The following is a 27,849-nucleotide window of genomic DNA, read 5'->3' on the forward strand; positions in this document are numbered from 1 at the left end:
AACCGAACAGAGAAACCACCTTTTCCTCCTGCCGCCTCACTAGGGGACCCAGATAGCAAACATTCAGAACTCAGGGCACTAGGATCAGCCCGATCGCTTTCAGTGCGACCCCGCCCCCACCTGCGGACTCCGCCCCTGGGCCCACCCCATTCCCAGCAGGCACCGCGCGAGCGACCTCGTCCCTCCCTGCCGCGGCTGTGCCCGCCTCTCGCGGCGCTGGGAGATGGCGGAGCTGGACATTGGGCGGCACTGCCGGGTGGAACAGTGCCGGCAGCGAGGTGATTCTGGAGCCCCCACCTCTGGTCGCGGGAGGGAAGGCCGTGGGGCAAGGCGGAGTCTGAGGAGGCAGGGCGGGCGTGTCCCTTGGGGGGGGTCTGCCGTGACATGTGTTGATGCCCTCGATGCCCATGTTTTTTGTTGCCCTTGAGCCTTTGGAAGAGGCTTATGGTCTCCTTGGAAGGGAGCCATGCGATTCCCAAAAACATACCTTGCAGTGTGAACTTTGATTTTCAAGTGCGCCTTGCCAAGTAGTCGCTTCGCGCCCACTCCTTTCTGATGAGCACGGGTAGGGAGGACGCTTCGGTCTGGGAATCGGGAGAGTTCCCTTCTGAACCTGCCACTGCGACCTCGGGCAAGCCACTTCTCTCCCAAACTTTTTGTTTGCTTATCTGTCAGAGCAAGGAGTTGGGTGAGATCAGTTTTTAACCTCATTTTCGCGGGCTGCTCAGGAGACGAGCCCTTAGCATTTCCTCCGGATGATCATTACGCTCTCTCAGCTCTGTCACTCTTTGATTCTGATTATCACTGATTCAGTAAACATTTACTGAGCACCTCTTTTGGTGCTGGGACCACATAAGGGTATAAAATATAGCCCTTTCCACAGAAAAGCTTTCAGGATAGTTAGCTGCTTTTTTAGAGCATTAGTAAGGTGATGTTCTCTCTCCGCTGAACTGAGAGACCTTGTGATACACATAGCCCAATCTAATAGCCAGTGGTAGTGGGGTACAGGCCTTAGAAACATCTGCAGCAGGTATGTCCTGAAGCACTAGAGCCACACAGAATGCTCAGTCTTTGGTTCCTGGCTTTCACTCCAAATGGATGCTACCACATCTGGCTCATACTACGTTGGGTGACAAAATAGGTTTTATCTCCCATTGCAGCTACGGTCATTGGCAGCAGGTAGCCACCCGATCACTGTTGAGAAGGACTCTGGGGTTTAGCCCAGAATTAGTGGGAGTGCTACAGTTGATAATGATACCTGTTGTGTGTGGTGGGCAAAAGGACACAATCCCTGCTAGGTTATTGTTACTTTCAGCACTCTGATTTGTATCTTTCACCACTGGCTGTCATCTTCAGCCATTCAGCAGGCAAGAACCAATGTTTCCTTGCAGATCTTTCATAGGGAAGCTTAGCCAGTTGGGTTTTGACTGTAAGTTATATAATTCTGGTATACCTGATTATCTCTAGCAAGTCCATAATATCTACCATTTGTGACATAGTTCATCTTCCTTTCCAACTTCAGGTGTCTCTTAAAGTGTAAATACCTGAACTGAGGCCAGGGTCTAGCTCTTTTGGACTAGTGGAGAGCAGTTAAGAGTTAGAATACCTTAAGTGAGTATCCTAAATTTCATTTAGTTTCTGGATGAGTAGAAGGATGGTGTCAAGTGTTAGGAAATTATCTTGATCTTAACTCTTACCCCTGGATTCTCTTGGTTTGCGTCTAATATTTAGTTGGTCACCAAATTCTCAAAATAGTGAGCATGTACATTTTTCCGATTTGAAAGAGACATAAAAGTTTTGTAAAGTATCATATACTTCAGTTTCCTTCTCTTTTTGACAAATGTATACCTACTTTCTTGGTATGAAACAGATACTTACAGTATCATGCTTTCAGGACAACAGTGACAATGCATTAAGTTCGCTTTTCAGGTGAAGGAAGAACTATATTTGGGCCCTCTTGTCCCACAAGCAGAAACATCCAGCGGTCCCTTTGGGTTATAATAGGACCTCTTCTTTTTCTTTTGGGTTAAGATACTCTGTAGGGTGAGATATTTTGGGAGCAATAGTAACTTTCTCTAAAGTGCAGTGCTTTTTGTTTTCATTTTGTGAAAGTGGTGTGATTAGATATAGCCAGCCTCACTTGGCTGTATACTGTAATTTAATATGAGGTACACTGAAAACAGTTTAGAGAAGAAATGATTGTATTCAGTGATTTATGGTCAATTGTCACATCTAAGAATGGATACTTTCATGTGCTTTCCAAAAATTCATTTCCTAACTTAGTTGTTACTTAGTCCTAACTTAGTTTTTCCTCAACAGCAAGGAAAGAAACAATTCAGGACTAAAGTTTGCGGTATCAATCAATCCACCCATTGAATTTCTGGAATTTCTTTGAACACATCTCTACCTAGTCACCACAGGATTTTTCTGAGTTGAGTGTATTCAGAACAAGTTAATTGCTATAATTATTCCTGTTAATTACAGGTATTGCCTTACTATTCTTATCTTTTACATGTATCTCATTTGGTTTTTACAATTACCCTGTGTAGTAGGTGTGGCATATAGCATAGATACATACACACATATATACATATGCACACAAACACAATATACTTATATCTATGTCTATTTTTATGCATATTACCTAATAATAGAGCTTTGGTTTTGTATACATACACATACATACACTGTATACTATATATCAAATATATATATATATACAATGTGTATGTATATAATCCAAAGCTCTAGTGTTAAGTAACTTGCCTAGCATTGCTAGACTAGTAAGCAGTGGAATCAAAATTGAAACCTAGGATTGTCACTTCAAATGCAGGATTTTTGCATTATACAGTCCTCAGAAACAACACCTAGTAAATCTGGGAAACAAACAGAAAACTCACAGGACTTCTTTTTTTCTTTCTGGTTTAGCATGCTACAGCAAGTAACATTTATCTTCTGATAATCCAGTTACTTTCAAAGTGCTTGAGGTTGTGATGGCTTTTGTTTAACCACTGCTTGCTGCACTAGGATATTGTTCAAAAAGGAAAGTTCTCCTATAGCCATAGTTCAGTACTTTAAGATTCTTTTTACTTAAGAAAACTAAATCAAAATCAGTTACTGACCAGAACATATAACATTTCCCCTCAATTTTAGATTTTCTTCCATTTGTATGTGATGGTTGTTCAGGAATATTTTGGTAAGTTAAGTTTTTATGCTTTATTTGGGAATAATTTTAGTGTTTATGAGATTTATTTCTAAAAAGTAGAATGATTTAAAATAGTTTTTACTTTAGCCACTGATATCTGATATTCATTATAGTAATCACTTGGGGAAAAAAAACAAATAGACTAGTCATAGACTCTGATGACTTGTACATGTATGTGGCTAGTCTTTAAACTTTCCAGAAATGGGGTGATGTGTGTGATTTTTATGTAAAAGTCATATATATGTCTTTTAATCACAAGGAGAGAACATATCCACAATGTAAAGAATATGGTAAAAAAAATCCAGTTATGATTATTAGTCTTTATTTTAATTAATAAAATGAAAAGAGCCCAACCTTTATATTTCTTAAATTGAGTACTATACGTCCTTTGCACACACATCATATGCAAAGTAAAACCTGGGAACAAACAAGAATTTTGGAAAATGCATTTTCTTTTCAATTAAACTTTCAAGTATCAGGTATTTAATTTATTAAATAGAGCACTGAAAGAATAAATTCTTTTCAGAAGATGATTCAGAAATATTTATTAGAAGTAAATAAAAATAATGCATATTTTAAAGTCATTCAGAACTAGAACACTCCTTTGACATTTTATTACTGATTATTTTTGAGAAATAAAAGAATCAAAAGGGTCTGCATTTTCACACACCTTAAAGCACTCAAAGTAAAGGTAATTAAGAGTGGTGAATTTTTGTACTCATATTGAAGTTGAATAGTAGTTGGGTTTTAAAACTTTTGAGACTATAGATGCTCTGTCTTTTATTTATCTGTCATTTCAATTTATTCTTATAGGCAGAGTTGTTAATGTAGTGTGAGTGTAGTTAATCTTAAGGATACTAACCATTAAAATATCTCAAATTACTACAGTTATCTTTAAGTACATTCTTTGATTGCATTTAAATAAACACTTTCTTTTGTTGTTATTTAAGCCTTGAACACAGGAGCAGGGAGTCACATAGCTGTCCTGAGGTATGTTAATATCTCCCGGTAAAACATGTTTGTATTTATGTACTTTCATTCAGAATTTGATTCAATTTAATCCCAGTGTACCACAGATTAAAATTTGGCAGACTAAACTGATTATGTAAGAGGATCTTACTTTATTTATATTATTTTTCTCAGTATGTTTTAACATAAAATAGTCTACTTGGTATTTATAAATTTTTGTTCTTATAATTCTTATTCCTTTGTACTTCATTTGTGTTTACGTAGCCTGCTTATAGCTTTAGGCTCTATATTTATAAATACATAATGGAATTAACATCTTCATCATATAATCCTTCCAGTTTGCTTCACTGTTTCGTTCATTTTCACTGGTGCCTGGTGTTAGGATTCTGTGGTAATACATTGTTCTGACTCCATCAGCCTTAGGTCACCAGGAGCAAACCTGTAGTCCAGCAAAATCTCCCTACCCTAATTTGGACCAAATCAAGAGATTAAAAAGGGCTGTTAAATAGAAGCCGAAATATCATCTTTATTACTGATAAAGAATAAGTTGAATGATATAGCTTAGTGTAGAGCCAAAAATGATATAGCTTAGTGTAGAGTCTGCAAAGGAAATCCAGAATTAGGTGGATTTGCCCACCAGTCACAGCAATGCTGCACCAGGTTAGGCTTCCAAGGAAAAAAAAAGAAAGCTGAGCCTAATGTAATTTTCTCAAATTTGTAATCAGAGAAGTTGTTCCACCTCCCTTGGATCAGAGATCAGCAGAAAGTTGAACTGAATTTACTCCATTTGGAAAGAAGCATTTACCTCACATTTTGCAGTTGATACTTATTCCTGCCCACCATTTACCAAACACTTTACTGAGTCTCTTGATTATAGAAAATTAAGGTTAAATGAGCTTCAGTCAAAATCTGGCCCTTTGAAGTTTTGGTGATTTATTTGAGGAAATAAAAATTAAGTAACATATTGGTATTATTCAGGATTACTTGGAAGAAAATACTCATATAGAGTCATATAGTAAACATATTCATGTTTGTTATACAGCTTGTAAATCTTCCCTGTGTTTTCCTTTTTCTTATATGAGTTGATTTCTATGAATGTCTCATAGAGTGTCTCTCAATTAGATCTTATTAATTTAAAGGTGAAATAAAAACCTTCTACCTTTAGACCATTGGAATAAATTTGAAAAAATAGTTAAGAAGTTAATTCCAACAAGATGTAACTATCATTTATATAGAGGAATGCCCTTTGGTTATAGATTTCAAGCAATTACAGTTGACCCTTGAACAACATAGGTTTGAACTGTGTGGGTCCCCTTATACGTGGATTTTTTTCACTAGGTATGTACTATACAATGCATTGGATCTGCAGGTGCAGAACTGCAGATACGGAGATCTGACTGTAAAGTTATACTTGGATTTTCAACTGCGTGGAGGGTTTGTACCTCAGCCCCTGAGTTGTGCAAGGGTCTACTGAGTTCATTCAATTCTAGAAACCTAGTTACTTAATACTCAAAATAGCCTGAGTGATCTGGATTTTTTTTTATCTCATAAAAGCTCTTTTTCCTCTGATGTAATATTTGCTAGTAATACAGTATTAAATACAAAATAAAGTATATCGTTGTGTGGGACTTCCCTGGTGGCACAGTGGTTAAGAATCCACCTGCCAATGCAGGGGACATGGGTTCGAGCCCTGGTCCAGGAAGATTCCCACATGCTGTGGAGCAACTAAGCCCGTGCACCACAACTACTGGACCTGTGCTCTAGAGCCCACGAGCCACAACTATTGAGCCTGCGTGCCACAACTACTGAAGCCCACGCACCTAGACCCCATGCTCCGCAACAAGAGAAGCCACTGCAATGAGAAACCTGTGCACCGCAACAAAGAGTAGCCCCCGCTTGCCGCAGCTAGAGGAAGCCCGTGCACAGAAATGAAGACCCAACGCAGACAAAAATAAATAAATTAATTAATTTATTTTTTTAAAAAAAGAATAGTATATCGTTGTGAAAACTGTCTTTAACCCTCTGTATCATGGAAAAACATATAATTTTAATTGTTCTTTTACATGTATTTAAGCCTCTAAAACCAGTATAGAAAGTAGATATGACTTGCCGTTTGAGGAGTGATGAGCTGATTACCTAAGCATATTATTATGGAGGCATCTTTGTGTAGTATGGTACAAAGTAGAAGACTAAAATTATGGAGAGTAACTGAGTAGTCATTTTAACTTGACTTAGAAGATAAATACACCACAGTAGGAAAACTTTGGAAATGTAGAGCAGTCAGCACAGTAGTCATTTCTCACATGAACAATTTTTATAATCTATGTGAGAATGTGTGAGTTTCTCTTATAAGTTTAAGCAAAAATGATATGGATATCCAGAATAGATTTGTTGATTTGCTTTAAATGTGAAATATAATATCATGTCCCCCATTTTACATTTTCAGGTTACTGTAATTGAGAGACTGAAGTCAGATACACATACATCTTACCCATGTTCATTCAAGGACTGTGCTGAAAGAGAGCTTGTGCCGGTTATGTGTCCTTATTGTGAGAAGAATTTTTGCCTGAGGTGATCACTGAGACCATTCAAACTCTGTATATCTGTTTAAGTCATATGCAAATACATGAACTAGTGTCAGTCTTCTGTTGCTCATAGACATCGTCATCAGTCAGATCATGAATGTGAAGAACTGGAAATCCCTAAGTCTCGTATGGCTGCCACTCAGAAACTTGTTAAAGACATTATTGGCAAGTATCTAGAAAGCTTGTTTTGTTGTTTCCCTACTGCACTATACTCTATATGAGTTCCAGAGCCCTGCTTCTCGTGTCAGCTTGCCAGTTATGGAAGGTGTTGTTAGCAACCCTGATGGTTATAACTTGCTATAGATTTTGATGACATTCTTGTGACAGTATTTCTCACAAGGCTTTCCAATGAAAATTTGGAAATTCTATGGAAATATCCTACCAGATGTTCTCTTTTGCTGGACCATTTATATCAGCTGGTTAACCATCTTGGCTAAAAATTGTATTCATGAGGCTGAAGTAGTGGTTTACATTCTTTAAAGACTAAAGTTTAAGCCCAGTCAGCTGTCCTATGAATGCTGCTGATATTCTGACATATGAGGAAAGAATGTATCTGTGATTTAGACCAGTCTGTCTGCTACCATGTTAGTTCAGCTGAATTTTCATTTTATATTAAGGGTGTTACTTTAAATTAAATTAAATTAATCAAATTAAAATCTTCTATAACCAAATCTTAAAATTCTCTGTAGAAGTGTTAGTGATTGCTCTGGATTAAATAGATTTAAGCTGGAAAGAGGCACATAACTTGTTTTTGATGTGGAAATCACTTAGGTCAACTCAGTGGTATTTTTCCATTGATCATACCTATAAAATGAATGTGGTCTCTATATATCTCTATAATGTGTAATTCATGTACATTTCAGGGCCATAGTTAATAATAATAAAAATAAAACTCTGGAAAATGTAAAAGTTCTTATTTGTTTATATGCTTACACTTATTTCTTAGATTCCAAGAGAGGAGAGACAGCAAGTAAACGACGGAAAGGTGCAAAAAATAGTGAAACAGCTGCAAAGGTAGCATTGATGAAATTAAAGATGCATGCTAATGGAGATAAATCATTGCCACAGGTTGGTCTTAGAGATTTTAGAAAACAAAATGTTCCAAACATAGTTAGAGCTCCCTTTTTACTCTTCCCTCTCATTAAGTATGAGAACCTTATATGTATCATTTCTACTATTACATGGCATCAGTCTGCATAAATAATACATAGTTTTTATGAGTTTTTTTCACTTTATAGAAACAGCAGTAAACCATATGTATCCTTCTTCAACTTTTTTCCTTTACCCTTGGTATCATTTTTTAAAACTTTATCCATGCTGATACGTTGAGTCTTGTTCATTCATTTTGATAGCTCACATTTTTCTGTAGTGTGAATATCCATTTATCCATTCTTTTAGTGAACACAATTCAGATTTCTTGTCCAAGTTGTTTGCTATTATAAACTGTTCAAAAGTGAACATCCATGTGTACTTGTAGGAACATTTCTCTAGGGCAGCTTCTTTAAAACTCCATATTGCCAGTTACATTTTCTATAACAGTTCAGTACATATGTACATACATACATACCTTAACACAGTTTCAGTAAGTAACTGATGTGTATGTGTATACCTTATGTGTATGTGTATTTTCTGATATTTTTTATTCTACTTTAAAGATTGTTGATTTTGTAGCCCCTGAAGGATTGAGACCATCAAATTGAAAAACGCTACTCTAGGGAACATACCTAGAAATAGAAAAGCTGGATCATGGGGTTTGCTCATCTTCAGCTTTACTAGATATTTTCAACCTTTTTTTTTTTTTTAATAGATATTTATTGGAGTATAAGTGCTTCACAATACCGAGTTAGTTTCTGTTACACAACAAAGCGAATCAGCCGTATGCATACACATGTCCCCATATCCCCTCCCTGTTGAGCCTCCTTCCGATCCTCCCTATCCCACCCCTCTAGGTCATTGCAAAGCACGGAGCCAATCTCCCTGTGCTATGCTGCTCCTTCCCACCAGCCAGCTATTTTACATTTGGTAGTGTGTATATGTCAATGCCACTCTCCCTTCACCCCAGCTTCGCCGTCCCACCCCGTGTCATTCAGTCCATACTCTATGTCTGCCTCTTTATTCCTGCCCTGCAACTAGGTTCATCAATACCATTTTTTTTTTAGAGCCCATATATATGTGTTAGCATACGGTATTTGTTTATCTCTTTCTGACTTACTTCGCTCTGTATGACAGACTCTGGGTCCATCCACCTCACTACACATAACTCAATTTTGTTTCTTTTTATGGCTGAGTAATATTCCATTGTATATATGTGCCACATCTTCTTTATCCATTCATCTATCGATGGACATTTAGGTTGGTTCCATGTCCTGGCTATTGTAAATAGTGCTGCAATGAACATTGTGGTGCATGTCTCTTTTTGAATTATGGTTTTCACAGGGTATATGCCTAGTAGTGGGATTGCTGGGTCATATGGTAGTTCTATTTTTAGTTTTTTAAGGAACCTGCATACTGTTTTCCATAGTGGTTGTATCAGTTTACATTCTCACCAGCAGTGTAGGAGGGTTCCCTTTTCACCACACTCTTTCCAGCATTTATTGTTTCTAGCTTTTTTGATAATGGCCATTCTGACCAGTGTGAGGTGATATCTCATTGTAGTTTTGATTTGCATTTCTCTAATAATTAGTGATGTTGAGTACCTTTCTATGTGCCTCTTGGCCATCTGTATGTCTTCCTTGGTGAAATGTCTATTTAGGTCTTCCGCCCATTTTTTAACTGGATTGTTTGTTTTTTTGATATTGAGCTCCATGAGCTGTTTGTATATTTTGGAGATGAATCCTTTGTCTGTTGATTCATTTGCAAATGTGTTCTCCCATTCTGAGGGTTGCCTTTTGTCTTCTTGTTGGTTTCCTTTGCTGTGCAAAAGCTTTTAGCTTTTAAGTTTAATTAAGTCCCATTTGTTTGTTTTTATTTCTTTTACTCTAGATGAGTCAAAAAAGATCTTGCTGTGGTTTATGTCAGTGTTTTTCCTATGTTTTCCTCTAAAGTTTTATAGTGTCTGGTCTTACATTTAAGTCTTTAATCCAATTGGAGTTTATTTTTGTGTATAGTGTTAGGGAGTGTTCTAATTTCATTCTTTTACATGTAGCTGTCCAGTTTTCCCAGCACCACTTACTGAGAGGCTGTCTTTTCTCCATTGTATGTTCTTGCCTCCTTTGTCATAAATTAGGTGCCCATATGTGCGTGGGTTTATCTCTGGGCCTTCTATCCTGTACTATTCATGTAAATTTCTGTTTTTGTGCCAGTACCATACTGTGTTGATTACTGTAACTTTGTGGTATAGTTTGAAGTCAGGGAGCCTGATTCCTCCAACTCCATTTCTCTTTTTCAGGATTGCTTTGGCTCTTCAGGGTCTTTTGTGTTTCCATACGAATTGTAAGATTTTTTGTTCTAATTCTGTGAAGAATACCATTGGTAGTTTGATAGGGGTTGCATTGAATCTGTAGATTGCTTTGGATACTATAGTCATTTTCACAATAGTGATTCTTCCAATCCAAGAACATGGTATATTTCTCCATCTGTTTATGTCATCTTTGATTTCCTTCATCAGTGTTTTATAGTTTTCTGAGTACAGGTCTTTCGTCTCCTTAGGCAGGTTTATTCCTAAGTATTTTATTCTTTTTGCGCAATGGTAAATAGCAGTGTTTCCTTACTTTCTCTGTCTGATTTTTTATTGTTGGTGTATAAGAATGCCAGAGATTTCTGTGCATTAATTTTGCATCTTGCAACCTTTCCAAATGCATTGATTAGTTCTAGTAGTTTTCTGGTGGCATCTTTAGGATTTTCTATGTATAGTATCATGTCATCGGCAAATAGTGACAGTTTTACTTCTTCTTTTCCAATTTGTATTCCTTTTATTTCTTTTTCTTCTCTGATTGCTGTGGCTAGGACTTCCAAAACTATGTGGAATAAGAGTAGAGAGAGTGGACATCTTTGTCTTGTTCCTGATCCTAGTGGGAATGCTTTCAGTTTTTCACCATTGAGTATGATGTTTGCTGTGGGTTTGTCATATATGGCCTTTATTATGTTGAGGCAGTTTCCCTCTATGCCCATTTTCTGCAGGGTTTTTATCATAAATGGGTGTTGAATTTTGTCTAAAGCTTTTTCTGCATCTATTGAGGTGATCATACGGTTTTTATTCCTTAATTTGTTAATGTGTATCACATTGCATGATTTGCATATATTGAAGAATCCTTGCATCCTTGGGATAAATCCCACTTGATCATGGTGTATGGTCCTTTTAATGTGCTGTTGGATTTTGTTTGCTAGTATTTTGTTCAGGATTTTTGCATCTATATTCATCAGTGATATTGGTCTATAATTTTCTTTTTTTGTGGTATCTTTTTCTGGTTTGGGTATTAGGGTGATGGTGGCTTCGTAGAATGAATTTGGAAGTGTTTCTCCCTCTGTAATTTTTTGGAAGAGTTTGAGAAGGATGGGTGTTATTAGCTCTTCCCTAAATGTTTGATAGAATTTGCCTGTGAAGCCATCTGGTCCTGGACTTTTCTTTGTTGGAAGATTTTTTTTTTAATTTATTTAATTAATTTATTTATTTATTTTTTGGCTGCGTTGGGTCTTCGTTACTGTGCGCAGGCTTTCTCTAGTTGAGGTGAGTGGGGGCTACTTTTCGTTGCGGTGCACAGGCTTCTCGTTTCGGTGGCTTCTCTTGTTGCAGAGTACAGGCTCTAGGCATGCGGGCTTCAGTAGTTGCAGCCTCAGTAGTTGTGGCTCGCAGGCTCTAGAGCACAGGCTCGGTAGTTGTGGCACACGGGCTTAGTTGCTCTGCGGCATGTGGGATCTTCCTGGACCAGGGTTCGAACCCGTGTCCCCTGCATTGGCAGGCAGATTCTTAGCCACTGCTCCACCAGGGAAGCCCTGTTGGAAGATTTTTAATTATGGTTTCAATTTCATTACTCGTGATAGGTCTGTTTATATTTTCTAATTCTTCCTGGTTCAGTCTTCGAAAATTGTACCTTTCCAAGAATTTGTCCATTTCTTCGTGGTTGTCCATTTTATTGGCATATAGTTGTTTGTTGTAGTCTCTTATGATCCTCTGTATTTCTGCATTGTCATTTGTGATTTCTCCTTTTTCATTTCTAATTTTATTTATTTGCTTCCTCTCCCTTTTTTTCTTGATGAGTCTGGCTAAGGGTTTATCAATTTTGTTTATCTTCTCAAAGAACCAGCTTTTAGTTTTATTGATCTTTGCTATTGTTTTCTTTGTTTCTATTTCATTTATTTCTGCTCTGATCTTTATGATTTCTTTCCTTCTACTGACTTTAGGTTTTCTTTGTTCTTCTTTCTCTAGTTGTTTTAAGTGTAGGGTTAGATTGTTTATTTGAGATTTTTCTTGTTTCTTGAGGTGAGATTGAATTGCTATAACTCCCCTCTTAGAACTGCTTTTGCTGCGTTCCGTAGGTTTTGGGTCATTGTGTTTTCGTTGTCATTTGTTTCTGTGTATTTTTTTATTTCTTCTTCAGTGATCTCTTGGATATTTAGTAGCACAATGTTTAGCCTCCATGTATTTGTGATTTTTACAGTTTTTTTGCTATAATTGATTTCCAGTGTCATAACATTGTAGTCAGAAAAGATGCTTGATACGATTTCAATTTTCTTAAATTTTCCGTGGCTTGATTTGTGATCCAAGATGTGATCTATCCTGGAGAATATTCCATGTGCACTTGAGAAGAAAGTGTATTCTGCCACTTTTGAGTGGAATGTTCTGTAAATATCAATTAGCTCCATCTGGTCTATTGTGTCATTTAAAGCTTGTGTTTCCTTATTTATTTTCTGTTTGGGTGATCTGTCCACTGGTGTAAGTGGGATGTTGAAGTCCTGTACTGTCGTTGTGTTACTGTCAATTTCTCCTTTTCATGGTTGTTAGCATTTGCCTTTGTATTGAGGTGCTTCTATGTTGGGTGCATAAACATTTATAATTGTTATATCTTCACCTTGGATTGATCCTTTGATCATTAGGTAGTGTGCCTCCTTATCTCTTGTAACAGTCTTTATTTTAAGGTCTATTTTATCTGATATGAGTATTGCTACTCCAACTTTCTTTTGAATTCCATTTGCATGGAATATCTTTTTCCATCCCTTCACTTTCAGTCTGTATGTGTCCCTAGGTCTGAAGTGGGTCTCTTGTAGACAGCATATATATGGGTCTTGTTTTTGCATCCATTCAGCCAGTCTGTCTTTTGGTTGGGGCATTCAATCCATTTACATTTAAGGTTCTTATCAATATGTATTTACCTATTACCATTTTCTTAATTGTTTTGGGTTTGTTTTTCTGGGTCCTTTTCTTCTCTCGTGTTTCCCACTTAGGGAAGTTCCTTTAGCATTTGTTGTAAAGCTGGTTTGGTGGTGCTGAATTCTCTTAACTTTTGTTTGTCTGAAAAGCTTTTGACTTCTCCATCGAATCTGAATGAGATCCTTGCTGGGTAGAGTAATCTTTGTTGTAGGTTTTTCTCTTTCATCATTTTAATTATATTCTGCCACTCCCTTCTGGCCTGCAGAGTTTCCACTGAAAACTCAGCTGATAACCTTATGGGGATTCCTTTGTATGTTATTTTTTGTTTTTCCCTTGCTACTTTTAATATTTTTTCTTTGAATTTAATTTTTGTTAGTTTGATTAATATGTGTCTTGGTGTGTTTTTCCTAGGGTTTATCCTATATGGGACTCTCTGTGCTTCCTGGACTTGGGTGACTATTTCATTTCCCATGTTAGGGAATTTTTCCACTGTAGTCTCCTCGAATACTTTCTCAGACCCTTTCTTTTTCTCTTTGTCTTCTGGGGCCCCTATAATTTGAGTGTTGGTGTGTTAGTATTGTCCCAGAAGTCTCTGAGATGGTCTTCAATTCTTTTCATTCTTTTTTCTTTATTCTGCTCCTTGGCAGTTATTTTCACCATTTTGTCTTCCAGCTCACTTATTTGTTCTTCTGCCTCTGTTATTCAGTTATTGATTCCTTCTAGCGTATTTTTCATTTCAGTTATTGTGTTATTCATCTCTGTTTGTTTGTTCTTTAGTTGTTCTAGATCTTTGTTAAACAGTTCTTGTATTTTCTCAATCCGTGCTTCCATTCTGTTTCTGAGATTCTGGATCATATTTACTATCATTATTCTGAATTCTTTTTCAGGTAGATTGCCTGATTTTTCTTCATTTATTTGGTCTTGTAGGTTTTTACCTTGCTCCTTCATCTGTGACATATTTTTTTGCCATCTCATGCTTTTCTTTTAATGAGTGGGATTGTGTTCCAGTTTTACTGGTTGTTTGGCCTGAGGCTTCCAAGACTGGAGTTTTTAGGCTATTGGGTAGAGCTGGGTCTTGGTGCTGAGATGAGGAACTCTGTGAGCCCTCACTCTGATGAATATTCCCTGAGGTCTGAGGTTCTCTGTTAGTCCAGTGGTCCAGACTCGGAGCTCCCACTGCAGGATCTTCCGCCCAACCCCATGCTCACAAATCAAGATCCCACAAGCCACGTGTGGTGGCAAAAAAAAAGAGAGAGAACAATAACAAAGTAAAAAATAAAATTAGATTAGGAAACTAACAGATATGTTAGAAAGAATGTAAAAATAAAAATATAGATGAATCAACAACTGGAAGGTACATCAGTACTACAGTAGTAAAAAAGAGGAGAGAAAAGAAAAAAAAAGAAAAAAAAGGAGGGGGGAAGGCCTTGGCTGTGGAGAGTGGGGCCTAAGCAAGGATGAGGTTTGGGTGGTGGGCGGGGCCAATGCTCAGATCCCACAGGGCTGGAAAAGGCTCTGGGGGCTGTGGGGATGGGGCTTAGGCTCAAGGAACAGAAGGGGCTCAGGCGTGCCTCCCACTCCTGGGCTCAGAGAGCAGGGGACCTCACCTGGGAGCCTAGCAGGCTTCCTGGGCTCGAGTGGGCAGAACAGACACCCTCCTTTCCTCTCCTGCTCCTCTGGTCTGGGGTCTGGGAGGACCTCTACTGCCTGCCTCTCCTGATCTCCCTGGCCTCCTTCCTATGCCCCCAAGGACCCACACAGCCTGTAGTGGGCTTGGAGAGCAGGGGATCGGCCTGGGAGCTCAGCAGGCGAGTGGGCGGGGCAGTCGCCCTCTGTTCCTCTCCTGCTCCTCCCGGAGGGCCCCTTCCGCCTGCCTCTCCTGATCTCCCTGGCCTCCCTCCTATACCCTCAAGGACCCATGTGGCCTGTAGTGGGGTTTGGAGGGTGGGGGACCGGCCTGGGAGTTCAGAGGCTCCCTGTGCCCAAGTGGGCAGGGCAATTGCCCTCTGCTCCTCTCCCGCTCCTCCTGGATGGCCTCTCCCGCCTGCCACTCCTGATCTCCCCAGCGTCCCTCCTATGCCCCCAGGACCCTCATGGCCTGGATGGAGCTTTGTGTGTGTGTGCGCGGGGACCAGCTTGGGAGCTCAGCAGGCTCCCCGGCCCCGTGGGCCAGGCGATCGCCCTCTGCTCCTCTCCCACTCTTCCCAGAGAGTCTCTCCCACCTGCCTCTCCTGATTTTCCCAGCCTCAAGGGTGCCGGTCTTGTCTGGCCTCCACTTCTCCTCCTGCCTCGGTCCCCCTACATCCTACCGGTTCACTCTGCGTTTCCTCCCATCTCCTTGGGGGTTAAAGTCCCCCACCAGTGGCTGACAGGTGCCCTAGTTGTGGGGAGATGCTAACTCCACATCTTCACACACTGCCATCTTGCCTTCTCTCCTCCTTGTCAACTTTTTAAGTAGTACAAATTTATCTCCTTCTTGTAGTGTCTGAGAGTTTCAGTGTTTCTTGCCACCGTAGGGTATTATTCATTGTTACCAATCTGATAGATGTGAAATGATACTTCAGTGAGGTTTAAAGTTGAATTTCCCTTTGACTAGTGAGGTTCAGCTACTTTGCATATGTTTATTGGATATTGGGCTTTCTTTTGTGAATTATTTGTTCATATCCTTTGCCCATGTTTTCTGTTGGGTTGTGGAACTTTTAGAAAGGTTTATAAAAGTCTATATATTCTGAATTCTAATCTTTTTTTGATTAAGTATGTTACACAAATCTTCTCTCAGTCTGTAGCTTGTCTTCACTTTGCTTTTGATCTCTTTAGTAATTCAGACTTTCTAAATTTTAATACACTCAAATTTATTAATGATTTCATTAAGATTGTACTTTTAAAAATGTTATTTTCTTACATTTTCCTTTAAAAGTTTTATTTTATATTTTTGTTTAGCTCTTTATTCCATCTGGAATTTAATTGTAAGTAAGTAGAGGTAGCGATTTCTTCCTTCCCCTCCCCACCCAATGGGTTACCTATCGTTGTAACTTAAGATATTGAAGCGTTCATCCTTGTAATGACATTTCTGTCATACACCAGATTCTTTTGTATATGTGGGACTAGTCTGGGGATCTCAGTTCAGTTCCTTTGGTCTGTTTGTCTCTCTTTGCATTAATTTAAACTGTCTTAATTATAATAGCTTTATAATAAGTAGGACAATCCTCTCCACCTCATTCTTTGCTTTCAACTGTGTCTATTCTTGGCCATTTATTCTTTTGTAAAAATTTCAGGATCACTTTGTCCTGTTCTGTTAAATGGTGATTTTGATAGAAATTGTGCTGAATTTAAAATTAGAGACAGTTGACATCTTTAAAATTTCACTCTTCCCATTCATCTCCATGGTCTATCCAACTTTATTTAGGTCTTCTTTTATGTCTTTAAGGAACATCCTATAATGCTTACCATACATATTTTATATGTCTTTTCTTAGGTTTGTTCTTAGGCTCTTCATAATTTTTGCTGCCATTGTAAATGGTAATTTTTTTAAATTAACATTTTTCTAATTGTTTATTCCTGGTTGTTTTATAATGCCCTTCCATCCAGCAAATAGACTCTAATAGTTCCCATAGTTTATAGATTTCCTGGCTTGTTTTCTGTGCAATCACATCTTCTGCAAATGACAATTTTGTGAGTTTTTTTTTTTGTTTTTATTTTTTTTCAAATTTGCTTTTCTCTTGCTCTTCCACCTTCTCATTATTATTGTTTGTGTTAGTGCATTGGCTGAAATCGCCACAACAATGTTGAATAATATGAGTGATAGCAGGCATTTTCATCATATTTCTGACTTTTAATGCAAATTATTCTAAAGTTTTGTCATTAAATATTATATTTGCTGTAGATTTTTGATAGTAGCCTTCCTTAGGTTAACAATATTTTTCTATTCCTAGTTTTCTAGGACTTTATATGAAGAATAGGTATTAAATTTTGCTGTAATTTTTTTTCCTCCATCTAGTAAGATGATTATGTTGAGTTTTTTTCCCTTATCAATGTGGTAAATTACATTGATCAATTTTTTTTGTTGTGAATCACCCACATATTCTGGGATGAACCAGTTCACTCTGGTATATAATTCTTTTAAAATGTGCTGCTAATCTGATTTACTAATATATTATTTAGTGTTTTGTCTTCACATTAGTAGCCAACAAATAAAATTAGTTGAGTAGCTTTCCCTCTTCTATTCTTTGAAATATTTGGGTATTATTTGTTCTTGAAGGTTTGGTAATGGTTGTTATAACTTTCAGATTTGTTGCCTTTTTTTTTTTTTTTTTTTGTGATACACGGGCCTCTCACTGTTGTGGCCTCTCCAGTTGCGGAGCACAGGCTCTGGACGCGCAGGCTCAGCGGCCATGGCTCATGGGCCCAGCCACTCTGCAGCATATGGGATCTTCCCGGACCAGGGCACAAACCCGTGTCCCCTGCATCGGCAGGCGGACTCTCAACCACTACACCACCAGGGAAGCCCTGTTGCCTTTTTTTGAGGGGAGAATTTTGAATACTATTTTAATGTATTAAATAGTTCTTGGCTTATTTGGGTACTCTATGTCTTCTGAAATATATTTTGGTAAATAACATCTTTCTTAAAAATTTCTGTTTGATGTAGATCTTTCAGTTTATTGTTATAAAATTGTTCAACTTATTTTCTTATGTTCCCAAATCTCTATTGTGTCTTTCATTAGTCATTCTTAATATTTTTCATTCGTACTTTTCTTTGATTTCCCCTTGAACAGTCTTGCTAGAGGTTTGTGTTTACTTTTTAAATTTATATTTTAGTTTCTTCAAAGAATCATGTTTTGGTTTTATTGACCTCTCTATTGTTTCTTTGCTTTCTGCTTCGCTAATTTTGCTCTTATATTATTTTTTTTTTCTGCTTTGTTTACATTCTCTCTGATGTTCTTTTTCTAACTTCTCACACTGAATAATGAGCTTGCTTATTTCAACCTACTTGTTAGGTGTATTTTTTTTTGTTTTTGGTAACTTTATTTTGATACAGTTTCAAACCAAAAAGTTGCAAGAATAGTACAAAGAATATTTTCATATTTGTTACCCAAATATACCAGTTATTTACATTTTGTCCTGTTTGTTATTTCATTTGCATTCTCTCTCTGTCCATATGTATATGTGTGTGCATGCTTACTAACTTTTGTTTGGCTTGATGTATCAGTTTCTGAAACAGATGGTATCAAAATCCCACTGTAGCTGTGGTTTTGTCGGGTTTTTTATTCCTGTAACTCTAATAGTTTTGCTGAGTTGTATATTATCAGATACATTGAATTTCTTCATCATTATGTCTTCTTTATGAATTTTGCCTTAAATCCAGCTTTGAATTATAATAATATTGTTTCATTACCTTTCTTTTGATGAATAGTTAACTATTATGTCTTTATCCCTTTATATTCAACTTTTCTTGTTGTTTTATTTTTAGGGTGTTTCTTGTAAGCAGCATGTAGCTGGACTTTGTTTTTTTAATCCAATTTGATAGTATCTTTCTTTTATAGGTGAGTTGAACCCAATTATATTTATTATGATCACATGTATTTGAATGTATTTCTTCCATCTTATGTTTTTTGCTCATCATCCTTTTCCTTTTATTATTTATTTCTCTCCAGTCATTTTTTGTATCGACTGAATTTTCTGTATTCCCTTTCATTCTGCTGGTTTAGAAACCATTGATTATAGTCTTCTTTGCATATCCTTAATATTTCTTTTTTGAAAACTTCTTTATTTGTTTTTAAAATTATAAAGATACATACTTTCAACAAGGGTAACTTAAAAAAATTGTATAAAAGAAAAAAATTAAACACACCCTCCTGTGCTCATGTCCATCTCAACTGAGGATGGTTTTGCCCCCTTGGGGACATCTGACAATGTCTAGAGACATTTTTGGTTGTCACAGTTGGGCATGGGGGTGCTGCTGGTATCTAGTGGGTAGAGGCCAGGGATGCTGCTAAATGTCCCCCAGTGTACTAAATGTCCCACAGTGTACAGGACAGCACCCACAGGAGAGAATTTTCTGGTCTAAAATGTCAATAGTGACATAGTTGAGAAGACGTGCTCTAAAGTATCCAAAATATTATTCACATTACTTTGCAATTCTTTTATTACTTAAAACATAATAGCAAAAACTTCTATAGCACTAACTTTGTTCCAGGCCCTCTTCTATCACATTTAATCCTCACAACAGGCTTGTGAAATATGTACTATTATCTCTGCCTAATAGACAAGAAAACTGAGGCACAAAAAGGTTAAGTAACTTGGTAGTAACACAGCTGGTAAGTGGAGAGCTGCAAATTGAAACCAGGGAGACTGCCTCAGAAACCATGTTCTCAACACACCTAACACTTTATCTTGGAGCATGCAGGTCTATAGATAGAACTTCTTCCCCTGTATCATTAATATTTGTGTGTGTTTATACATATATGTACTGACACATATCATTTATATATATATACGCACCCATGTATATATGTGCATATACATGTGTATAATTTTACCTATGAAAATGGCTATTGGTATATGCATACAAAGACATAAAGAGTGTTTTAGGGTCATTATTTCATAAAAATGGCATGATATCCCTTTAGTTAGCACTTTTTTTGGAATACGTGCTGTATATCAGGCTCTGGGGATACAACAGTAGGTAAAACAAACCTGGGGATACAACAGTAGGTAAAACAAAGTCCCTGCCCATATGAAGTTTATATTCCAGTAGGATGAGACCGCTATTAAATATATACTACAATTTCAGATGGTGACTAAGCCTATGGATAAAAATAAAGCCCACTTCAGGTAGGTAAGATATCCTTTTATCTCTATGTATTCTTCTTATGAATGCCTAACAGAAGTTCCCCCAAGGGAACTGGTATGGTTCTAAATCATTTTCTTTAAAAGCTTGGATAATTTTCCAAGTGGTGTGGATCTACTGTGACTTATATCACCATTTTCCTATTGATGAACATTCACTTCCGTTTCCAGTTTTGGCAACTGTGCTAAGAAGTTTCCTATTTCTGTGAGATAAATTCCCTGGAGTGTGTTTTCTGGGTCAAAGGGTATGTGTATTTTAAATCTTAATAGATGTTGCCAAGCTGCTTTACAAAGTTGAAACAATTTACATTTCTACCATCAGTAATTATAATAGTCAACTTTTATTGACTGATTGCACTATGCCAAGCATTGTTTTGTGGCTCTAGATTTTTATCTCCCTTAGTACTCATGACTGTCATGTGATATATTATTATCCTCATTTCACAGATTAGTAATCTGAAGTGAAGTGCTGTTAAGATCACTCACGTGGTCAGAGCCTGCCATTCTACCCTGTTTATTATTATATTGCCTCTTGTGGCCATACATGAGAGTACCTTTCCCCTCCAGTGGTTTCCAGTAGTTGTTTATCTTTTAAAATGTATTCCAGTCTAATGGCTGTGAAAAGATATTTCCTGATTGCTTTACTTTGCATTTCCTTGACCACTGTTCAGTTTGAGCATCTTTTGTTATGTTCATTGGCCATGTATGATTGCTCTTCCTTGAATTGCCCATGCATATCCTTTGATCATTTTTCTTTTAGGTTGTTATTTTTATTTCATTTATATTTTGTTTGGTCAACTATGGAAACTCTTGGAGTAGAATGGATATTAATCCTTTATCTATAATCAATCCGCTTTGGAATCTTTTTTCAAAATCTGTCAGACATCTTGATTTTACTTAGGTATCTCATTGACATATCAGGGTTCTAAATTTTTCTAAGGTCTGTCTTTCATTTCTGTTTTCTTAGGGTTTTCATTTTTTTATCTGTCTTTAATAGATCTGGAATTTGATTTTAGCATATGATATGAGCTAAGGACCCAATTTTATTTTCTTCCAGTTGATTAGCTAGTTTCTGCCAACCAATTAAAGAATTCATCTTTGTCCTATTGAATTGAAATACCAAATATCACCTTCATGATAAGTTTAAAATTTATTTTTACTAGATCAGTTTTTGGATTTCCTATTCTATTCCATTCATCTATTTCTTATTCATATGTTAATACCAAGTTGATTTGATATAATAACTTTATAGAATGTTCTAATATATGATAATGTAAGTCCCATCCATATTTTTCCATAGTTTTTCTTAGCAGTTTTTTTTTTTTTGCTTTATTCATCCATATGAACCTTGTGATTATTATATACAATTTTTTTTTTAATCTCTCGGGATTTTCACGGTTGTCATAATGGGACAAGGTTGTAAGTGACAGACTCCAGCAGATACTGTTAAAGAATATAGCCTCTTTAAAGGTCAAAATGTAGAAACTGAAAGAAATCATTATAAAAAGCAAGAGAGAACACAACATGGTTTTAGGCAGAAATGTGGCTTCTCGTATCTTTCAAAGTTTCCCACAAGGATGTTGGCTGTGAATAATAGTGCCTACAGGAAGTGAGAAATCTGTCATTTATGAGAAGCCTGATTTGCCATTCTCAGGAGGATTTTATTACCCAGTTGGCCTTTTCCTTTTGATTCTGGGGATTCTGGCTCCTTCCCTACCCACAAGGTGCAAGTAACTGAGGCAAAACCTCCTTGATACATTATCAAGTGATTTCTGTGAAGTTGGGTGAAGTAAAATTCAACTTCCTGCAGCATCTATTAACAAGTCCTGACTGAGGATCATTCCTGAAGGATTCTCTGAATTTGCATTATATGATATATATTAATTTTGAGAGAAATGACATTTTTATGACATCATCTTCCTATCTAAGAACTTTACGTCTTCTCTTTTAGATCGCATTTTATTGCCTTCTGTAACATTTTATATTTTTCTTCATTTAAGTTTTATTACTCCTTGCTTATTTTCATCTCTAATTATCTTACGGGTTTTCTTTTCTTTGTGAATAGAATATTTCCCTTTACCTCTATTCCTAGTACTTATTGTTAATATAGAAGAAAAAGGTCTTGAATTCTGTATATTCATCTTATTCAATCACATCGCCAAATTCTTCTGTTTATTTTAGAAGTTGTTTTTTTTTTTTTTTGCCTTTGACTTCCTAGGTATACAATCACATCCCATTGACAAGTAGCTTAGTTTTTATTTTTCAATAATTATATTAGTTATTTCATTTTCTTGTATTATATTATCTATAATCTTCAATATAATGTTTTGTAATAATAGTGATAATAGGCATGTGCTTACCTTTAAAATTTTTAACGTGTATAATTAAATACCAATTCTTCTCTCAAAATCTAAAGTTACTTGGTATTGTATCCTCTTGAATAAGACAGAGTTTGACATGGCTTTATGCAGTTGAATATCTTCCATCCCATCATCTTTGTTCACACATGATTATTTTTAAGTCACTTGCTATTTAAATTTACCAATATATTTTTTGTTTCTTTTTTCCTTAAGACTCACTTTTATTTTGGCTAAAGTCCATTCTTTAGCAGTTCATTCATTAAGAGTCTTTGTTGGTAAACTCTTTCAGTCTTTTGTTTGTCAGAAACTGCCCTAATTTTCCCTCACTTGAGCTGGATTATCTGTTAGATTCTCTCAACGCTGAATATACTATTCATTGGCTTCTTTTGTCTATTGTTGAGGAAACTTGTGCTGTAGATCTTATTCTTGTTGCTTTTTGGGTAATTTTTCTTTCTTTTTTGTGTGTGTGTAGCTTTTAGGATTTTATCTATGATATTTTCCAGTTTCAGTGCAATGTTGCTAGGTGTGGATTTGTTTTAATTACACAGCTTGACCCTTGAGATAGATTTTAAAATCTGACTTATCTCTTACTCTTGGAAAATTATTATTTTCTTTCTGAATATTACTTACTTTTCTTCTCTTCTGAAACTCTTACTAGACATATTTTAGAGATTTGTAACTTCTATCTTTATGTCTATTTGTGCTGCCTTCTAGATGACTGCTTCCATTCATCTTCCAATCAATTAAACCTTTTTATTGAAGATTATAGAAATTTAGTGTGCTTGAATTTCTTATTTCAGAAACTGTATTCTTAGGTTTTTATATTTCTAATTGGATCTTCATAGCTTTTCCTGTTTCGTTTCTGCCTGTTTCGGTTTTACAATTTTCTGTTCCATTTTTATGAATAGTATTCTTTATCTCCTTGTACATTCTAAATAACTTTTATAAATGTCTTTTTCAAGTTTATTTAGTTTCACCTGCCCAGAATAAGTTAACCTTTGATTTGTTTTGAAATTTCGGCGTACAGCTTCTGCATGTTCGTGTTGAGTAGGAGTTTCTTTCTGTGTCTCTCTTACTGTCTTCACTCACCTCTCCCTGCTAGCAGTCTCACATTTTCTTCCACAGGCCCACCTACCCATGACCTCTATTCCAAACCCAAGTTTGAGATTGACACTTTTTGCTTCTGTTCTATGAAGATTTTCAGATTATTACAGATCCATTTACTGAGCTGGAAGGCTTTGGCTTTGTTCACTGTCAAGAGGTTATATCTGTGCTTTTCTGCCTCCCTGTATATCGGTTTTTGTAAGCAACAGCCTACATCAACATTCAACAGTAACTTCTTAAGCCTCCTTTCCTGGAGTGCACGTCCCACACAAGCTCCTGCTTTCAATCAGTGAGCTAGACGTAGGTGCCCCATCACCATGTGACACTGTTATTTCCTGTTAACCCAAAAGCTCTTCCTCTTCTGGAGCCCTGAAAGCCTGTGGCTCAGCCTGCCTACTGTCACTTTTCCTTTCTGTTTCATTTTTGGATCCTCAGACTTATTTATTTTTTTACTTTTAGGTGAGGGTATATCTTTTTAAATTTCTCTTTCAGATTAATGCTCTTGTTGCTGTGTTTTTGGAGCAAGGACTATGAGGTTATAGAGTTGGCCCAAAGCTTGAATTTCCAATGATTTCTTATTTTTCTTTTAATACTTGTTCTCTGTAATAATGCACTCCACTGGTCTCTAACAAATCTAAATTCCTTAGTGCTGAGATAGAAATTGTATTGAATCTATTATTTCTTAGAATAATTGTGATCTTTCCCTACAACTTAGGGATCCTCCAGTTATGCTGAAATATTTACTGTAGCAGGAATTGGTCTGTAAAGCCAGCACTTCTTTAAAGCGATTTTAGGAAGAAGGGAAAATCAGAAGCCAATACCTTTGCTCCTCTTCTTGTTTTCTACATTTGTTACTTTTGCAAGAAAGTACAATATAAAGGAAGCATACAGGGTATAGAATACTGGAGGAACCATCTCCTGATTTCTGAATCTTTCTCTTTTGTTGATATGGTGCTTGTCTAACTTTTTTTTTTTTTTTCGTTTCTTTGTTTTCGAAAGCCCTGCTGTCTCTAAATATGTAGTGAGGTCTTTCAGGTGAAAAGATATGTTATATGTCTCAGGAATCTTTTAATTGTAAGTGACAGAAACTTGACAGAAACCAACTAGCTTACTCAAAACAATTTTTCTTTTTCTCACATAATGGAGAGTGCTGCACTGATCTGGTCTCAAGGTATGACTGAATTCCAGGACTCAAATGCTGTTGAAAGAGGCCATCTCTTTCCTTGACTTCTCTTTCTGTGAGTTAGACTCACTGTTTTTCATTTGAGGAAACTTTTCCACATTGGTTCAGGAATGGCTGAGAGGCATGGAGGATAGCTGCAGGCAACCTCAGGTTTAATTCAGCAAGACTTAAAAAAAACTCTGGAAAAATATTGCTCCTCCCTGCCCCCAGGTTTTGAATGTAAAATCCCAGGAAAGGACCTTGATTGGCCTAATGTAGGTCACATGCCTATTTTTTCATAGATCATCCTGACTAGGGTCTTAGATCCTCTGCCCATGCATTTAGGTGGATGCTGGGGTTCTATGATTGTATTCCCACTAGAAGTTGTATCATTAGAGCGTAATCTTTCTCTGACCAGGAGAAGAGAGGAAGAAATGTCACCAGACAAAAACAGATGTCCATTTCATGTATATAATCTGTATTTTAACTTTTTATTTTTACAGACAGAAAGAATTTACTTTCAGGTTTTCTTACCTAAGGGGAGCAAAGAGAAGAGTAAGCCAATGTTCTTTCACCAGCAGTGGAGCATTGGAAGGGTCATAGACTTTGCAGCTTCTTTAGCCAGTCTTAAAAATGACAATAACAAATTAACACCTAAGGTAACAACAGGTTATAACTTTTTCCCTAAAAGTTTTAGAATACTCTATAAAGCACGTTTATTACATTATGATGTATCTCTCTCTTAACAGAAATTGAGATTATGTCACAGTACCTCAGGAGAAGCCTTACCCTTGGATCATATTTTGGAAACCTGGATTGCTAAGGAGGATTATCCTTTATACAATGGTGGAAGTATTATCTTGGAATATCTGAATGATGAAGAACAGTTTTTAAACAATGTTGATTCTTACTTGGAATAGTCATTCAGGGAGTCAAGCTAGAAATCACGAGGAAAATTCATTGTTAATCAAATTCTTTTAACAGAATTTGAAAAATTCTATGTATTTTTTATTTTTAAAACTTGCTTTTTATTTCATATTATGTCATAATTTACATTATCAGTCTTCTATTAAATTGAATTTGAATTTTTGTGTTTTCAGGTTTAACTATGAATTGACATTTAGCAAATTCTCTTATCTAATTAACTTTTATTAGGTTATGCTGTAATAACAACAACAAAGATATATTTCTCATTTGGTTAATGTCGGCTTTGATTGGCTGTGACTCTGCTCCATGTTGTCTTTACTCCAGAATCTAATAGGAAGGAATGACCCCTTTTGGGGACATTGCCATTCTTATGGCAGAAGAAAGAGATGGCTCTTAGAAGATAACATGTATCACTTTTGCTTTACGCAAGACACATGACCAAGCCTACCATCATGGAGCCTTAGTATCCACCTACATCATGATATATAAATTGATGTGTATACATGAATCATAGAAACTTAGAGGTCATCTCACTCACTCTTCAAAGTTTGTGGATGAGGAGTCTCAGGCCTAGGAAGGGAAAATTATTTTCTTGTTGTCACCTAAGTGCTTTGGGGCATATCTCTGATTAGAAAACTCCCTCCAGTAGGATTCTCCATTTTATCTGTATCATATAGTACAGATAAGAAGAAAGATGGGATAGCTAAACTACATTACAAGTCCTTTATATATATACCAAAGCAAAACACATGCCAAAAGTAACTACATTTTACCAACACATTAAAATTAATGCTCCTGACTGATGTGTTCTATCTATACTCAGCAAAGTACTACTATAGAGAAGAAATAGAAGTTATTTCTGTTTGTTATTTGTCCCTTTCCTACTTTGCGATAGACAGGGATAGTGGCTTTAGGTTTAATTAAAGGAATAAACTCACAGTGTTCATTTCATCTCTAATTCTTTTTCATATTATTTTCATGCAGTGAATGGAGATAACTTCTGACTTCTATCAGCTGCTTATACATTCATTTATTAACCTAGTTATTCAAGTACCTACTAAATGTAAGGATTTGATTCCAACTGCCGTGGTGGATACAATGAGTAGATGTATACGTACTTAAAACTATAATACAAAGCAGTGTGGCAAGTGCCAAAGAATATATAGAAAGTATAGCTATGTTCTAATAGCTCTTTTATCAGAAACCATAAGACCAGAAGTAGAAATAATCTTTAAATATGTTCCCAGATACCAGAAAGTTTTAATACAAATACCTTAGCATCTGCATAATTACTTGCACATGGTAGATGACCAACACATGTCTCATGAATTGAACTGAAGCTAAATATACCAGAAAAAATACCAATGCGGGTTGAAAAGAAGGGAAGTAAGGTGAGCAGAGATTGAGCTACACTTGAGACTAAAGAAGAGGTCCTGTCAATGATTAGAAAAGAGACAAAGCAGCATGGAGGGAAGGACTTAACGTCATCTGGTCCCAGATAGTGGAGCAAACTAGTCTGTAAGAGACACAGGTGCCAGCATTCTTGGAGGCTCTATGGACGGGAGCTCCGGCCTGAGAAGTCTCCTAAAGAGAACAAGATTGTGGGCACGAGAGGAAGTCCCCCCAGTGTCTCGTTTCCAAATTACTCTGAAATCAGACATCTTTCTCAGGCTTTCTTTTAGGGCTTTCAGTTGAGTCCGCTTAATATAATTCTAGGGTTGGCTGTCCCCACCCCTCCTTAGAATCTTTCTACCCGCTCACAGGCAACTAGAATTACAAGCAGAAACCCACAAGTAGAAAAATGTTTTAAATTCAGATAAATATCTAACTACAGTATGATACAAATGAGCTTAAGCTTCATATAATCAGCCAGTAAATACACATGAATAATAAATTACTAGATTTTTCCCAGATTTGTCAGATTTTATTCCAGGCAGTTTTCAGATAAGAAGCCTTGGAGAACCTGAAGAAGGGTAAAGGCTACAGATGGAAGGATCTGAGGAAAGTAAAATTTACATTCCTCACCTCTTTGACCTGGGCGACAGAAATTGTGAATTAAGATATTTGGTCACATAACTGTAAAGATAGCTTTGGTTTCATAAAGTTCTTTTCTTATGTTTGTTTTGTTTTTGTCTTTTTTAAACCAGGGAAGTTCTCTGGGAACTTAACTGAAATATCACAGAAACATTAGTTCCAGTCCCTATTTTCAACACTGGTATAGTGTATTTTGTTTTTCTCAATGTGGTACATGGAAATAAAATTTATGGACTCTAAAGTCTATTGTATTTGAAAGATTAACCTACATAAGTCAAAATTTCAAAAACTTGTAAAAATATCCAATAAAAATTGCTTTGACAATTTTTGAGGAGCAAACATTTTATGAT

At 36.6% G+C, this 27,849-nt stretch overlaps 1 protein-coding gene across 3 annotated transcripts; it reads left to right on the forward strand.

The window, feature by feature from the left end:
• The first annotated feature begins 98 nt into the window (after positions 1-98).
• On the forward strand, positions 99-27,825 carry ZFAND1 (zinc finger AN1-type containing 1). Of its 3 annotated transcripts, XM_022554997.2 has the most exons (8): positions 155-278; positions 3,154-3,196; positions 4,156-4,195; positions 6,621-6,745; positions 6,833-6,924; positions 7,706-7,827; positions 25,042-25,197; positions 25,288-27,825. In XM_022554997.2, the coding sequence occupies exons 1-8, from the start codon at positions 224-226 to the stop codon at positions 25,456-25,458; spliced, it is 804 nt and encodes a 267-aa protein (XP_022410705.2). In that variant the 5' UTR covers positions 155-223; the 3' UTR covers positions 25,459-27,825. The 3 variants fall into 3 exon arrangements, with proteins under 3 accessions (XP_089755139.1, XP_022410707.2, XP_022410705.2); XM_089899013.1 differs by lacking the exons at positions 25,042-25,197; positions 25,288-27,825 and adding an exon at positions 17,419-18,525 and having other exon boundaries at positions 99-278; XM_022554999.2 differs by lacking the exon at positions 25,042-25,197 and having other exon boundaries at positions 147-278.
• Positions 27,826-27,849: the final 24 nt, after the last annotated feature.

This window comes from Delphinapterus leucas, chromosome 17, assembly GCF_059928025.1.
Source record: "Delphinapterus leucas isolate spDelLeu-1000000601 "Yukka" chromosome 17, BTC_Dleu_Yukka2, whole genome shotgun sequence".
Lineage (NCBI taxonomy): Eukaryota > Metazoa > Chordata > Mammalia > Artiodactyla > Monodontidae > Delphinapterus > Delphinapterus leucas.

Excerpts from the sequence above, each read along its gene's own strand:
- ZFAND1 (XM_022554997.2), top strand. The coding sequence starts at position 224 with ATGGCGGAGCTGGACATTGGGCGGCACTGCCGGGTGGAACAGTGCCGG. Across the intron at positions 4,196-6,620 it reads AGTCACATAGCTGTCCTGAG|GTTACTGTAATTGAGAGACT; the intron begins GTATGTTAATAT and ends TTACATTTTCAG. Across the intron at positions 25,198-25,287 it reads ATAACAAATTAACACCTAAG|AAATTGAGATTATGTCACAG; the intron begins GTAACAACAGGT and ends CTCTCTTAACAG.